This window comes from Oncorhynchus clarkii, chromosome 29 (genome assembly GCF_045791955.1).
Source record: "Oncorhynchus clarkii lewisi isolate Uvic-CL-2024 chromosome 29, UVic_Ocla_1.0, whole genome shotgun sequence".
Classification (NCBI taxonomy): Eukaryota; Metazoa; Chordata; class Actinopteri; order Salmoniformes; family Salmonidae; genus Oncorhynchus; species Oncorhynchus clarkii.
This window is the reverse complement of record NC_092175.1, coordinates 38,514,642-38,528,118: the sequence shown is the minus strand read 5'-3', so window position 1 is coordinate 38,528,118 and position 13,477 is coordinate 38,514,642. Positions and strand designations below refer to the sequence as shown.

General features: G+C 45.9%; 1 protein-coding gene across 1 annotated transcript; it reads right to left on the bottom strand.

The window, feature by feature from the left end:
- Positions 1-2,672: 2,672 nt before the first annotated feature.
- LOC139388234 (olfactory receptor 10A4-like) lies at positions 2,673-13,100 on the bottom strand. The gene is made up of 7 exons (XM_071134782.1): positions 13,094-13,100; positions 11,612-11,829; positions 10,948-11,125; positions 5,234-5,398; positions 4,927-5,065; positions 3,331-3,479; positions 2,673-2,808 (listed from the first exon to the last, which is right to left on the bottom strand). Exons 2-7 carry the CDS (start codon positions 11,826-11,828, stop codon positions 2,673-2,675), a joined length of 984 nt encoding a protein of 327 aa, XP_070990883.1. The 5' UTR covers position 11,829; positions 13,094-13,100.
- Positions 13,101-13,477: the final 377 nt, after the last annotated feature.

Genomic DNA, 13,477 nt, shown 5'->3' with positions numbered 1-13,477 from the left:
CTTGGTGTGTTGCTTAGGCACTAAGTTGATAACTATATGATAAGTCTACTGCCATAAGGCGCTTGATTTGGGTAGTCTACAGGGATGACCTATGGACTTCTGGGAAGAAAACTGGTGACTACTGTAGCTGTAGCGTCAAAGACCTCAAAGTAAATGTTCAACTTTACTAAGGCTGGTATTTGGCTCGCACCCTTAAGTGATCCTAGTATAAATCCTAATTGGATGTTCTGTTGTACATTTGCGTTTATGCTTACACAAGAGCGCATGTCAAGGGAAGAAAACCAAGTATCCTGGTAGACCAGAACTTGTTCAGAATGAGTCTGATGTAATCAGGTCATTTTCAGGTCAATGCCTTGAGGTCATTCAGAATTGGTGTCGAGGGGGTCTGTTGTGGTTTTACTACAAGTCACTACATCTTCCACTGTTTTGGTGGCGATAGGTATAAGATAATTTTTAAGAAGTCTATTTCATAACTATGTTATCCACGGAAGAGCTAACCTCACAACCGAAGTACTCTATTTGCATTGTGTGCCACCCCCACCCCCCCCCTTTCTACGCTGCTGCTACTCTCTGTTTATCATATATGCATAGCGTCATGACATGGCCCTCTTTGGGTATAGCGTGCCTTCCCCCTCTCTCTCTCTCATACACCCAGGCTGCTGTTATCTCAGGTCATAAATTCCTGGAGGAGATTCTTCCTCATGGCCAGACAGTATAGAGAGAGAGAGAGTGAGTTTTCATAGAGAAAACAAAGGAACTTCTTCCACCTCACAGAATTTGAGAACTGAACTATATTCATGTTCTGGAGAATGTATAAACGGTCGGTGAAGTAGCCAGCTATGAACTGGTCCGTTTGGTACAATTCTTTGAAACTCATGAGAGACAATACAGCACATTACCATAACCCTGTTTATACAAGCGTCTCAATTGTGAGGCTTTTATCTAATTGTTGTATAAATTGTTCTAATTGTTGTATAAAATACCCTTTGGAGTTTAACTAAATCATTGATCCACCCCATGAGCACAGACATTGATCTGTCTCAGCCTCCAGTATTTATGCTGCAGTAGTTTATGTGTCGGGGGGCTAGGGTCAGTTTGTTATATCTGGAGTACTTCTCCTGTCCTATTCGGTGTCCTGTGTGAATCTAAGTGTGCGTTCTCTAATTCTCTCCTTCTCTCTTTCTCTCTTTCTTTCTTTCTCTTTCTCTTAATCTCCACCCGGCACAGCCAGAAGAGGACTGGCCACCCCACATAGCCTGGTTCCTCTCTAGGTTTCTTCCTAGGTTTTGGCCTTTCTAGGGAGTTTTTCCTAGCCACCGTGCTTCTACACCTGTATTGCTTGCTGTTTGGGGTTTTAGGCTGGGTTTCTGTACAGCACTTTGAGATATCAGCTGATGTACGAAGGGCTATATAAATACATTTGATTTGATTTGATTTGATCTGGCGTCATGGGACAGCCCCTTTCTGTTCTTCCGAATATAACCCCTACCTTGGGAATTTATCTTCAGACCAAGCTTACCTCAATTATGAGAGGGCTGAGGTTTGAGCCCAGACCACCTTACCTCGATAACCGAGAAGGCTAAGGTTTGAGTAGATTTCTGAAATCTTAACCATACCACGTGGTTATACTCTGAGACTATCGATCCGACAGAATAAGAGCTACTCTTCGAAAATAATTACTAGTCTGCAGCTAGGAATTATGTACCCGTGAACGTGAAGGCCGACAACCGCCGAAACATAGATTCTATAACAACATTGCTGAATGTTACTCTGAACTATCCATTCTAACCACGGCAGAGAGAGAGAGAGAGAGAGGGCGGACAAACTCTCCAACAGAAACAAACTTCCAACAGAGATCACACTGAGCGTAAATATATATACATATATATTGATTGCAATTATTCCTGAATGAGTGAGCATTCATGTGCAAAGGAGTACCATTTCAATTGTTATAATTATCAACTTTGTAGTGACTCTTTTGTCTTTCACGGCCTTCTCAGTCCCCGCCATGCCGGTTTAGCCCACTAGGGTACATTCCCCTATCATTTCCCCTATCTATTTGTATGTTTGTGTGTGCATTTCTGTGATTATTTAGTTAGTTAATAAAAAAATGATTGAGACAATTGATGTATGGATGACTCATAGTGAAGACTGGGTTCGTGCAGATAACAAACAAAAAGAATAATTCATTAATTAGAAGACTAAATTATCAGTAAAACAAGCTTTTAATTTGGTTCTGATTGGGCACGGCCTTTGAACTAAGCTCATGGGGCATTTATAAATTATATTCTTTAAGAATCAATGGCTAATATATGATTAATTTCAAAGTAAAATAATGATGTACCAATTCTGGATTGCTCCTTTAAAGGTTAAACTGCAGGTATGAAAACGTATCAAATGTGATTTGATGACATCAGTCTTGTTTGAGTGATGTGACATTTCAAATGAAGATATGATTGTTGCTGTCTGAATGTGTTGTAGTCTCTCTTCTTTCACAGCACATTCAGTATCTGGCAACAAAAACAAACTACCAGACAGCAAAAACAAGTGTGAAAGTTTATTGTTTACCATATTGAATAATGAAATGTAAAAAACATATCAGATCTGGGGCTCAACACCTGCATGGCCAGATGACGTTTGATTTTATAAGCGGCAGGCTGCCTGAGTGCCTGTCAGCAGGCTATGGGGTGGATGCAGGGTTTGTGATGTGCGTTGGACTGCCCTCGGTTGGTCCACTTGGCCAGGAAAGCCCTGATCTCCTTGGTACGGATGCAGTAGATGAAGGGGTTGAGTAGGGGTGGCAGCAGACTGTAGAATAAGAAGAACACTTTATTAACACACACACACACACACACACACACACACACACACACTTCCACCGACTCTGGATGCCAAGGGGGAGAAGGGAGAGGGCAAGAAAGGGACAGGGATAGGAGGGGAGACAGGAATGAAGCAGAGGGGGAGAAACAGACAGGAGGGGGGGGGGGGGGGGCAGGACGGGAGGGGAGAGGGGGACAGGAGGGGAGGGAAGAAAGGGAGAGAGGGACAGGAATAAACGGGAGGGGGAGAAACAGACAGGAAGGGGGGAGAGGGGGACAGAAGGGGAGAAGAAGGGAGACAGGGACAAGAGGGGTTTAGTTCAGATGGGGGAGCCCCTGGATGGATAGCTGTTTTTTTGGATAAGTGCCTTTCTCAAGGGCACAATGGCAGTGGTAGTAATGATCTGACAAAATAGCCAGATCATTCCACACTTTTGCATCGCCCGGCCCGGGACTTGATCTACCAACCTTTGGGTTACCAGCCCACCTCTCTAATCTGTGGTCTACCTACCTGGAGAAAATGGCGAGGCTGATGCGGAGGTCAGGGGTCGTTGTCAAGTTTGGGATGTAGGGTGTAGCGTTCACTATGAAACGGGGGATGTAGTAAATAAGGATGATACAGCCCTGAGTAGCACAGGTAGAGAAGGTCTTCATCCTGCCCTGGGTTAGAGAGGGGAGAGTAGTGGGTTAGAGGAAAGGTTTAGTTTAGATAAGAATGATACAGCCCTGAGTAGCACAGGTAGAGAAGGTCTTCAGCCTGCCCTGGGTTAGAGAGGGGAGAGTAGTGGGTTAGAGGAAAGGTTTAGTTTAGATAAGAATGATACAGCCCTGAGTAGCACAGGTAGAGAAGGTCTTCATCCTGCCCTGGGTTAGAGAGGGGAGAGTAGTGGGTTAGAGGAAAGGTTTAGTTTAGATAAGAATGATACAGCCCTGAGTAGCACAGGTAGAGAAGGTCTTCAGCCTGCCCTGGGTTAGAGAGGGGAGAGTAGTGGGTTAGAGGAAAGGTTTAGTTTAGATAAGAATGATACAGCCCTGAGTAGCACAGGTAGAGAAGGTCTTCAGCCTGCCCTGGGTTAGAGAGGGGAGAGATGGAGAAATGTTCTCAGTGGGTTAGGGTTAGTAGACAGTAGTTCAAATTAAGGACAGAGACAGGACAGGACAAGCAATGTGTGATGTAAAGTTGAAATGGTGAACCTGGCAGTCCAGGTTTAGTGCAGAGGAGGCTCCTCAGATGAGGATGGGGAGGAACATACTCCTCAGTTAATTTCTAAAAATAATATAGTGAAACATAAAAAAGTTATACTTTTTAGATAAAACTGTAGTAAATATATTCACGTCAGCAAATATTTGATTACAGCACACTGTTTTGTAATGAAGGTCTACAGTAGCCTCAACAACACTTTGTAGGGTAGCACGGAGGACGGCTAGTTTCCGTCCTCCTTCGGGTGCATTGACTTCAATACAAAATCTAGGAGGCTCATGGTTCTCACCTCCTTCCATAGAGTTACACAGTAATTATGACAACTCCTGGAGGACGTCCTCTTGCAGCATAAACTGACATTGTCCACCAAATCAAAGGATCAGAGAATGAATCTAGTACTGAAAGCATAAGCTACAGCTAGCGAGCGCTGCAGTGCATTAAATGTGGTGAGTAGTTGACTCAAAGAGAAAGAAAGAAAAATCTTGAGCAATTTTGAACAAATGAAGGAGAAGCAAGAGAGAGAGCAAACTATATTTCATTGTATTTTTTTTCACTTTCATTTACTTAGCTAGCAAATGAAGCTAGCTACTTTAGTCTACTCAAACACCCAGCTCAAACAAAGAGAGATGGTATGTTAGCTAGCTGGCTATGGCTATCCAACACTGAACACTCTTCCAAGTCAATGTAACCTTTTGACCTTATTAATTTATCGCTACAGGGTTCCACCCCTCCTCACACACCCCTCCTCCCAACCAGCCCCCCTGCACCCCACACCCCTCCTTACCCCTCCTCACACACCCCTCCTTACCCCTCCTCCCAACCAGCCCCCCTGCACCCCACACCCCTCCTCCCACTCAGCCCCCCTGCACACCCCACCCCCACACTCCACACCTCCAGAATTCTGACCTGTGCGTTAGCCATGCGCATCACTGTGAAGATGATGTTGACGTAGGAGAAGACGATGAAGCCAAAGGGGAGAAAAAGAACGACCATGGCTAGTGAGAAGGAGAGTCTGCTCTGGGACGAGATGTCAGCACACGACAGCCTGTTGAGTGAGTGAGTGGTTGGTTGATTGGTTGACTGAATTTATTTGATTTTGAAAAAAAATACATATACTGTATGCACATCAAGTATAATACAGTAAAGTCACTATGGAGTCAAAAGTAGTGCACTTTAAAGTGAATAGGGAGCAAATTGGGATTCGGACACTGACTGGTTGAGAGACGTGGTGTCGCAGTAGCAGTGGTTGATGCGGTTGGACCCACAGAAAGGCATCTGGGATGACTGGACGGTGGTGATGGCTGGAGATATCATGGCTAACACCCAGGACAGGGCTGTTAGGAGAGACATGGTCCTGTTGGTCATCAGCTCATTGTACCTGGTAGAGAGGGGGGGAGGGAGGGAGGCAGGGAGGGAGGGAGGGATGGGGAAGGTGAGAGGGGTGGAAGAGGGGGGAGATGGGGGAGAGATGTGTGGGATAGGGGGTGAGAAAGAGAGAAAAAGACAGAGTTATCTGTGAGTTGCCTGCTGTAAAAGGTTGGTCGTTATCGTATTAACACCTGAGAGGGAAATACAGGTAGTTACAGGTAGATATATCGACAGTATACTGAACAAGAACATAAACGCTAAAAACACACATTTCAAAAATGTTACTGAGTTTCAGTTCATGACAGGAAATAAATAAATTAGGCCCTAATCTCTGCTTTTCACATGTCTGGGTAGGAGTGCAGCCTTGGGAGGGCATGGGCCCACCCATTTGGGAGCCAGGTCCGCCCAGCCCTTTTTCCCCACAAAAGGGCTTTATTACAGACAGAAATACTCGTCAGTTTCATCCGTTGTCTAGGTGGCTGGTCTCAGACGATCTCGCAAGTGAAGAAGCTGGATGTGGAGGTCCTGGGCTGGCGTGGTTACACCTGGTCTGCGGTTGTGAGGACGGTTGAACGTATTGCCAAATTCTCTAAAACATCTTTGGAGGTGATTTGTGGTAGAGAAATGAACAATCATTTCTATGGCAACAGCTTTGGTGGAAATTCCTGCAGTAAGCATGTCAATTGCACACTCCCTCAAAACTTGAGACATCTGTGGCATTGTGCTGTGTGACAAAGCTGCACATCATAGAGTGGCCTTATATTGTCCCCAGCACAATGTGCACCTGTGTAATGATCATGCTGTTTAATCAGCTTCCTGATATGCCACACCTGTCAGGTGGATGGACTATATCTGCAAATTATAAATGGTCACCAAATGTAACGTAAACACATTTGTGCACAAAATCTGAGAGAGATAAGCTTTTTGTGCGCGCTCTCCATAGCCGATGTGAGCAAGACCTTTAAACAGCTCAACATTCATAAGGTTGCGGGTCCAGACGGATTACCAGGACGTGTACTCAGAACATGCACGGACCAACTGGCAAGTGTCTTCACTGACATTTCCAACCTCTCCCTAACCGAGTTTGCAATACCTACATGTTTCAAGCAGATTACTGTAGTACCTGTGATCAAGAAAGCAAATGTAACCTGCCTAAATGACTACCACCCCGTAGCACTCACGTCGGTAGCCATGAAGTGCTTTGAAAGGCTGGTCATGACTCACATCAACATCATCATCTAAGAAACCCTAGACCCACTCCAATTCACGTACTGCCCCAACAGATCCACAGATTACGCAATCTCAATCACACTCCACACTGCCCTTTCCTACCTGGACAAAGGAACATCTATGTGAGAAGGTTGTTCTTTGACTACAACTCAGCGTTCAACACCATAGTGCTCACAAAACACATCACTAAGCTAATGGCCCTGGGACTAAATACCTCGCTCTGCAACTGGATCCTGGACTGTCACCCCGCAGACGGTAAGGGTAGGCAACAACACATTTGCTATGCTGATCCTCAACACTGGGGCCCCTCAGGGGTGCGTGCTTAGTCCCCTCCTGTTTACCCACGACTGCATGGCCAAGCACGACTCGAAAACCATCATTAAGTTTGCTGACGACACAACAATGGTAGGTCTGATAACCGACAACGATGAGACAGCCTATAGGGAGGAGGTCAGAGACCTGGCCGTGTCTTGCCAAGACAACAACCTATCCCTCAATATGAGCAAGACAAAGGAGTGGATCATGGACTACAGAAAAAGGAGGGCTGAACAGGCCCCCATTAACATTGACGGGGCTGTAGTGGAGCGGGTTGAGAGTTACAAGATCCGTGGTGTCCACATCACCAACAAACTAACAAGGTCCAAACACACCAAGACAGTTGTGAAGAGGGCACGCCAACAACTTTTCCCCTTCAGGAGACTGAAAAGATTTGGCTTGGGTCCCCAGATCGTCAAAAAGTTCTACAGCTGTACCATCGAGAGCATGGTTGCATCACCTCCTGGCATGGCAAATGCTCGGCATCTACCCGTAAGGTGCTTGAGAGGGTAGTGTGTACGGCCCGGGTACATCACTGGGGCCAAGCTTCCTGCCATCCAGGACCTCTATACCAAGCGGTGTCAGAGGAACCCCTAATATTGTCAAAAACTCCAGCCACCTTAGTCATAGACTGTTCTCTCTGCTACCGCATGACAAGAGATATCGGAACGCCAAGTCTAGGTCCAAGAGGCTTCAAAACAGCTTCTACCCCCAAGCCATAAGAATCCTGAACATCTAATGAAATGACAACTTAGACTATATGCACTGCCCCCCCTCTCTTTTACACTGCTGCTACTCTCTGTTATTATCTATGCATAGTCACTTTAATAACTCTCCTTAAATGTACATATTACCTCAATTACCTTGACTAACCGGTGCCCCCGCTCACTGACTCTGTACTGGTACCCCCTGTATATAGCCTTGCTATTGTTATTTTACTGCTGCTCTTTAATAATTTTTTTTAGGTTAAATTGTTATTATTTTTTTAAACTGCATTGTTGATTAAGGGCTTGTAAGTAATAATTGTATTCGGATAAATAAAATTTGATTTGATTTGAATGATGAGACTCTCATGAACAAGATGGTGTTCTCCGTCTTGGGACTAGTCTTGATGTCGGTACAGCCGATCTGCCAACTTCTGTCTTTAGGGGGTGAACAGTTTGGGCTACACACTAATCTGTGTAAAGGTGAGACTCTCAGGAACACGTACATGTCAGTTGTTTTCTCTAGGACACGCACAGGCCTCACAAGACTTTTCTGAAGGTCCCCTGGTGTCACTTTCTGACCTTATTTCTTTTTTTATGTCTTTGTTTTAGTATGGGCAGGGCGTGAGTTGGGTGGGCAGTCTATGTTCATTTTTCTAGGTTGTGTTTATGTGTTTGGCCTGGTATGGTTCTCAATCAGAGGCAGGTGTCATTCGTTGTCTCGGATTGAGAATCATACTTAGGTAGCCTTTTCCCACCTGTGTTTTGTGGGTGATTATTTTCTGTTCTGTGTTTTGCTTCACCGTACAGGACTGTTCGTTTATCGTTTTATTGTTTTTGTTCAGTGTTCAGTATTCTTATTAAAACAATATGGACACTTACCACGCTGTGAATTGGTCCTCCTCTTCTTCCACCCACAACGAGCGTTACAGAATCACCCACCACCAAAGTACCAAGCAGCGTGGTAAGGAGCAGCGCTATCTGGAGGAGGTAACAACATGGGACGAGATAGAAAGGTGGTCGGTCGACCCAGGGAGAGTGCCGGAGCCCGCCTGGGATTCTCTGGAACAGTGCGAGGAGGGATACCGGAGAATGGAGTTGGCACGGCGGTCAAGGAAGCCCGAGAGGCAGCCCCAAAAATGTATTGGAGGGGGCACACGGGGAGTGTGGCTAAGTCAGGTAGGAGACCTGAGCCAACTCCCCGTGCTTACCGTGGAGAGAGGTGGACCAGGCAGGCACCGTGTTATGCCGTGAGGCGCACAGTGTCCCCGGTGCACAGGCATAGCCCGGTGCGTTACATCGCAGCGCCTCGTATCGGCCGGACTAGAGTGGGCATCGAGCCAGGTGACATGAAGCCGGCTCAGCGCATCTGGTCTCCAGTGCATCTCCTCGGCCCGGGGTACATGGCACCAGCCCTATGCACGGTGTCCCCGGTTCGCCAGCACTGGCTACGGGGAGTATCCAGCCAGGTAGGGTTGTGCAGGCTCGGTTGCTCAAGACCTCCAGTGCGCCTTCATGGTCCGGTCTATCCAGTGCCGCCTCCACGCACCAGGCCTCTGGTGGCAGCCCCACGCACCAGGCTGTCTCTCCATCTCCTTCCTCCAGAGTCTCCCTCCTGTCCAGCGCTGCCAGAGTCTCCCTCCTGTCCAGCGCTGCCAGAGTCTCCCCTCTGTCCTGAGCTGCCAGAGTCGACCATCTGTCCTGAGCTGCCAGAGTCACCCGTCTGTCCTGAGCTGCCAGAGTCGCCCGTCTGTCTTGAGCTGCCAGAGTCGCCCGTCTGTCCAGCGCTACCAGAGTCTCCCATCTGTCCTGAGCTGCCAGAGTCACCCGTCTGTCCTGAGCTGCCAGAGTCGCCCGCCAATAAGCAGCTGCCAGAGCCGTCCGTCAGTCAGGAGCTGCCAGAGTCGCCCGTCACTCCGGCGCTGTCGGAGTCGCCCTTCACGCCGGCGCTGCCGGATTCTCCCGCCTATCCGGCGCTGCTGGAATCTCCCGTCCGTCAGGTGCTGCCGGAATGCTAGGGTCCCGGAAGGCTAGGGTCCCACTGCTAGGGTCCCCAGTCCGAGGTCGGCGGCGAGGGTCGGCGCTCTAAAGGCGCAATTGAGGCGGGGAAAGAAGCGGGCAAAGACTATGGTGGAGTGGGAACCACGTCCTGCGCCAGAGCCGCCACCGCAGACAGACGCCCACCCAGACCCTCCCCTATAGGTTCAGGTTTTGCGGCCGGAGTCCGCACCTTTGGGGGAGGGGGGTACTGTCACGTTCTGACCTTAGTTATTTTGTTATGTCTTTGTTTTAGTATGGTCAGGGCGTGAGTTGGGTGGGCAGTCTATGTTTGTTTTTCTAGGTTGTGTTTATGTGTTTGGCCTGGTATGGTTCTCAATCAGAGGCAGGTGTCGTTCGTTGTCTCTGATTGAGAATCATACTTAGGTAGCCTTTTCCCACCTGTGTTTTCTGGGTGCTTATTTTCCATTTCAGTGTTTGCACCATTCGGGACTGTTTTGGTTTTCATTTTGATTCTCTTGTTCTTTTTGTATTTTGTGTTCATTCTCATTAAAATACATTATGGATACGTACCACACTGCGCATTGGTCCGATCTCTCCTACTCCTCCTCAGAAGAGGAAGAGGAAGAGGAAATCCGTTACACCTGGTACCAGTCAAAAGATTTATGGAATTATATATGGAAACTTTTTAGTGACAAAAATAAAGGGGTTAAATGCATGTAAAAAAAATATGTATATAAAAATGTTGCCTGATCTTTCTTTAATCCCTGAGACACTTTTTTTTTTTTGGGGGGGGGGGGGGCTCGCTGCTGTTCCATGTAGTGAATATGTTATTCAATGCGTTTGTAGATTATAATAACAGTAAAGACTATCTGTTGTTCCATGCAGTGAAGCTGTTATTCAATGCATTTGTATGGGCTAATAACAGTAAGGTCAAAACTAGGTTTTTCATCACATAAAATAATTACTTTTACAATGTTTCAAGGGGTCTTAAAATTCTTTAAATTCTAAATCAAATAGTAAATTGATCCTTGGTATGACCTTAAAACAGTTCAATATAGCTTAGACAGGGTTTAAACGGTCTAAGCTAAGGTTAAGGTTAGGGTTAGGTAGATCTATGTTACCTGAGAGGGTAGCAGATAGCCAGGTATCGGTCTATAGCCATGGTCATCATGATGAGAGAGTTAGGGTTAGGTAGATCTATGTTACCTGAGAGGGTAGCAGATAGCCAGGTATCGGTCTATAGCCATGGTCATCATGATGAGAGAGTTAGGGTAAGGGTCAGGGTTAGGGTTAGGTAGATCTATGTTACCTGAGAGGGTAGCAGATAGCCAGGTATTTGTCCATAGCCATGGTCATCATGATGAGAGAGGTGAGTGCTCCAAAGTAGTGGATGAATTGTTTCTGTATCAGACACAGATAGAAAGAGATGCCAGCGTCGTCCCACCAGTACCGAGCTATCACTTTGGGAAGGGCCACCGTGCAGAAGCCTGGGATATGGACAAGCAACACAACATTTCAGAATGTAAATAAATATCAATCAATTGATTAGTACATTTTTGGAGCTATGCAGATTGAAGAAGAGGCCACACATTTGAACAGGAAGTTTTATGGTCACTTGTCCTTACATACACACATTTTAACAGGATAACAGGATAACCTCAGGCTGAGTATCTTACCTATATCTGACAGAACCAGGCTGAGTATCTTACCTATATCTGACAGAACCAGGCTGATTATCTTACCTATATCTGACAGAACCGGGCTGATTATCTTACCTATATCTGACAGAGCCAGGCTGAGTATCTTACCTATATCTGACAGAACCAGGCTGAGTATCTTACCTATATCTGACAGAACCAGGCTGAGTATCTTCCCTATATCTGACAGAGCCAGGCTGAGCATCTTACCTATATCTGACAGAACCAGGCTGAGTATCTTACCTATGTCTGACAGAGCCAGGCTGAGTATCTTACCTATGTCTGACAGAGCCAGGCTGAGCATGATGATGTACATGGGTTTCTGCAGGCTGCGCTCCAGGGCAAACAGCACAACCAGCAGGATGTTCCCCACCACCGTGATCACATAGATGAAGAAGAAGAACCAGGCCACCAGCTGGTAGAAGGATGGATGGAGCCCTGGGAAGCCCACGATCACAAACACTGACACCCGCGTGTAGTTGCTTGGGAGCATACTGTATGGGGAGAGAATAGTATTGGACGATCCGACATCTGCCACCAATGTACCTAGGAGAGAATAGTATGGGGCGATCCCACATCTGCCACCAACGTACTGAGGAGAGAATAGTATGGCGCGATCCCAGGGGCGTCATGCACTCTAAAAATCTGAGGGGGCACAAAGTACTTGAGGGTGGTCTGGAGGGGTGCTAGATTTCTTTATTTTTCAAACACCTGAAACAGCTTTTTCCTACAATCTAGAGCCATAATCATTTCTCTGCATATCTAAGCATACCTCTTGAGCTCTCTGTTTCCTGACTGGTGGTTATATTTATAAAGAAACAACATATGCTTCTTTCCATCTCTGCTAAAATCTATGTAAAAGATTGAAAGGAATGTGATTCTTATTCAGCACATTCAGTTATTACTTGCTTTTCTAAAGTCTATCACCCTTGGCAGCAGGCATGCCAGCTAAAATAGTTACACAAGCTAGCTACTCTAACTGGATTGTTAGCCTGAAATGGCTTCTTGGTATCTAGTTATGAGGTTGGAAAATCTGGGCCAGCTAAAGCCAACTTCGTAACATTGGTAGGTGGCTAGGTGGTATTAAAAAGAAACAACAACGACAATGAATAAAAACACAAATTATTATAATAATTATTATTACAGGACACATCTTGAGGGTGCACTGTGGCCCTGTGGCCCCTATGATGCCTCTGATCCCACTGCTGCCACCAATGTACTGAGGAGAGAATGATTTACAATACAACACCATTATGATAAAGAACATGCCATGGAGCGACAGGTAGCCTAGTGGTTAAGAGCTTGTGCCAGTAAATGTAAAGGTTTACCGGGTTGAACCCTCTAGCTGACTAGGTGAAACGTCTGTCGATGTGCCCTTGAGCAAGGCACTTAACCCTAATTGTTCTGGTAATTCGCTCTGGATAAGAGTGCCTGCTAAAATGTAAATGTAATTATGATAGACAATACACCATTGTTATGATAGACAATACAACATCATTATAATAGAGAATACAACATCATTATGATAGAGAATACACCAGACACAAGTTTAACTTGTACCTAAATAAGAGGATAACAGTTACTGAATGATGTTTGCTTGATTAAACAGATAAAAAAGACATTACAGTATAATAACATGTATAATATAACATTACAGTACAACATGTATAATATAACATTACAGTATAATAACATGTAGAATCTAAAAGTACATGGTCATAACATACCAAACATTATAATGATAACATATAGATGTACCTCTCTTTTTGATGGTGGCCAGAGAATGGAGTTGCCTTCACACACGTTCTGATTTAAATACTATCGACAGGGGCTCCATCCTAAAGAGGGAGTGTGTGTGTGTGTGTGTGTGTGTGTGTTTGCATGTGATACTCTTACTGTACAGAATGGGGATAATTCTGTGACTGGTACAGTAGGTGCCTTCTATGAAGTTACAGTCCATGACTCCTCTCCCATTACAAGAAATGCATGTGTGTTGATTTGTTTATGTGTGTGTGTGTGTGTGTGTGTGTGTGTGTGTGTGTGTGTACGTGCGTGTGCGTGTGTGTGTGTGTGTGTGTGTGTGTGTGTGTGTGTGCGTGCGTGCGTGCGTGCGTGTGTGCGTGCGTGTGCGTGTGTGTGTGT

Excerpts from the sequence above, each read along its gene's own strand:
- LOC139388234 (XM_071134782.1), bottom strand. The coding sequence starts at position 11,828 with ATGCTCCCAAGCAACTACACGCGGGTGTCAGTGTTTGTGATCGTGGGC. Across the intron at positions 5,066-5,233 it reads GACACCACGTCTCTCAACCA|GCTGTCGTGTGCTGACATCT; the intron begins GTCAGTGTCCGA and ends CTCACTCAACAG. Across the intron at positions 2,809-3,330 it reads AGCCTCGCCATTTTCTCCAG|TCTGCTGCCACCCCTACTCA; the intron begins GTAGGTAGACCA and ends CTTATTCTACAG.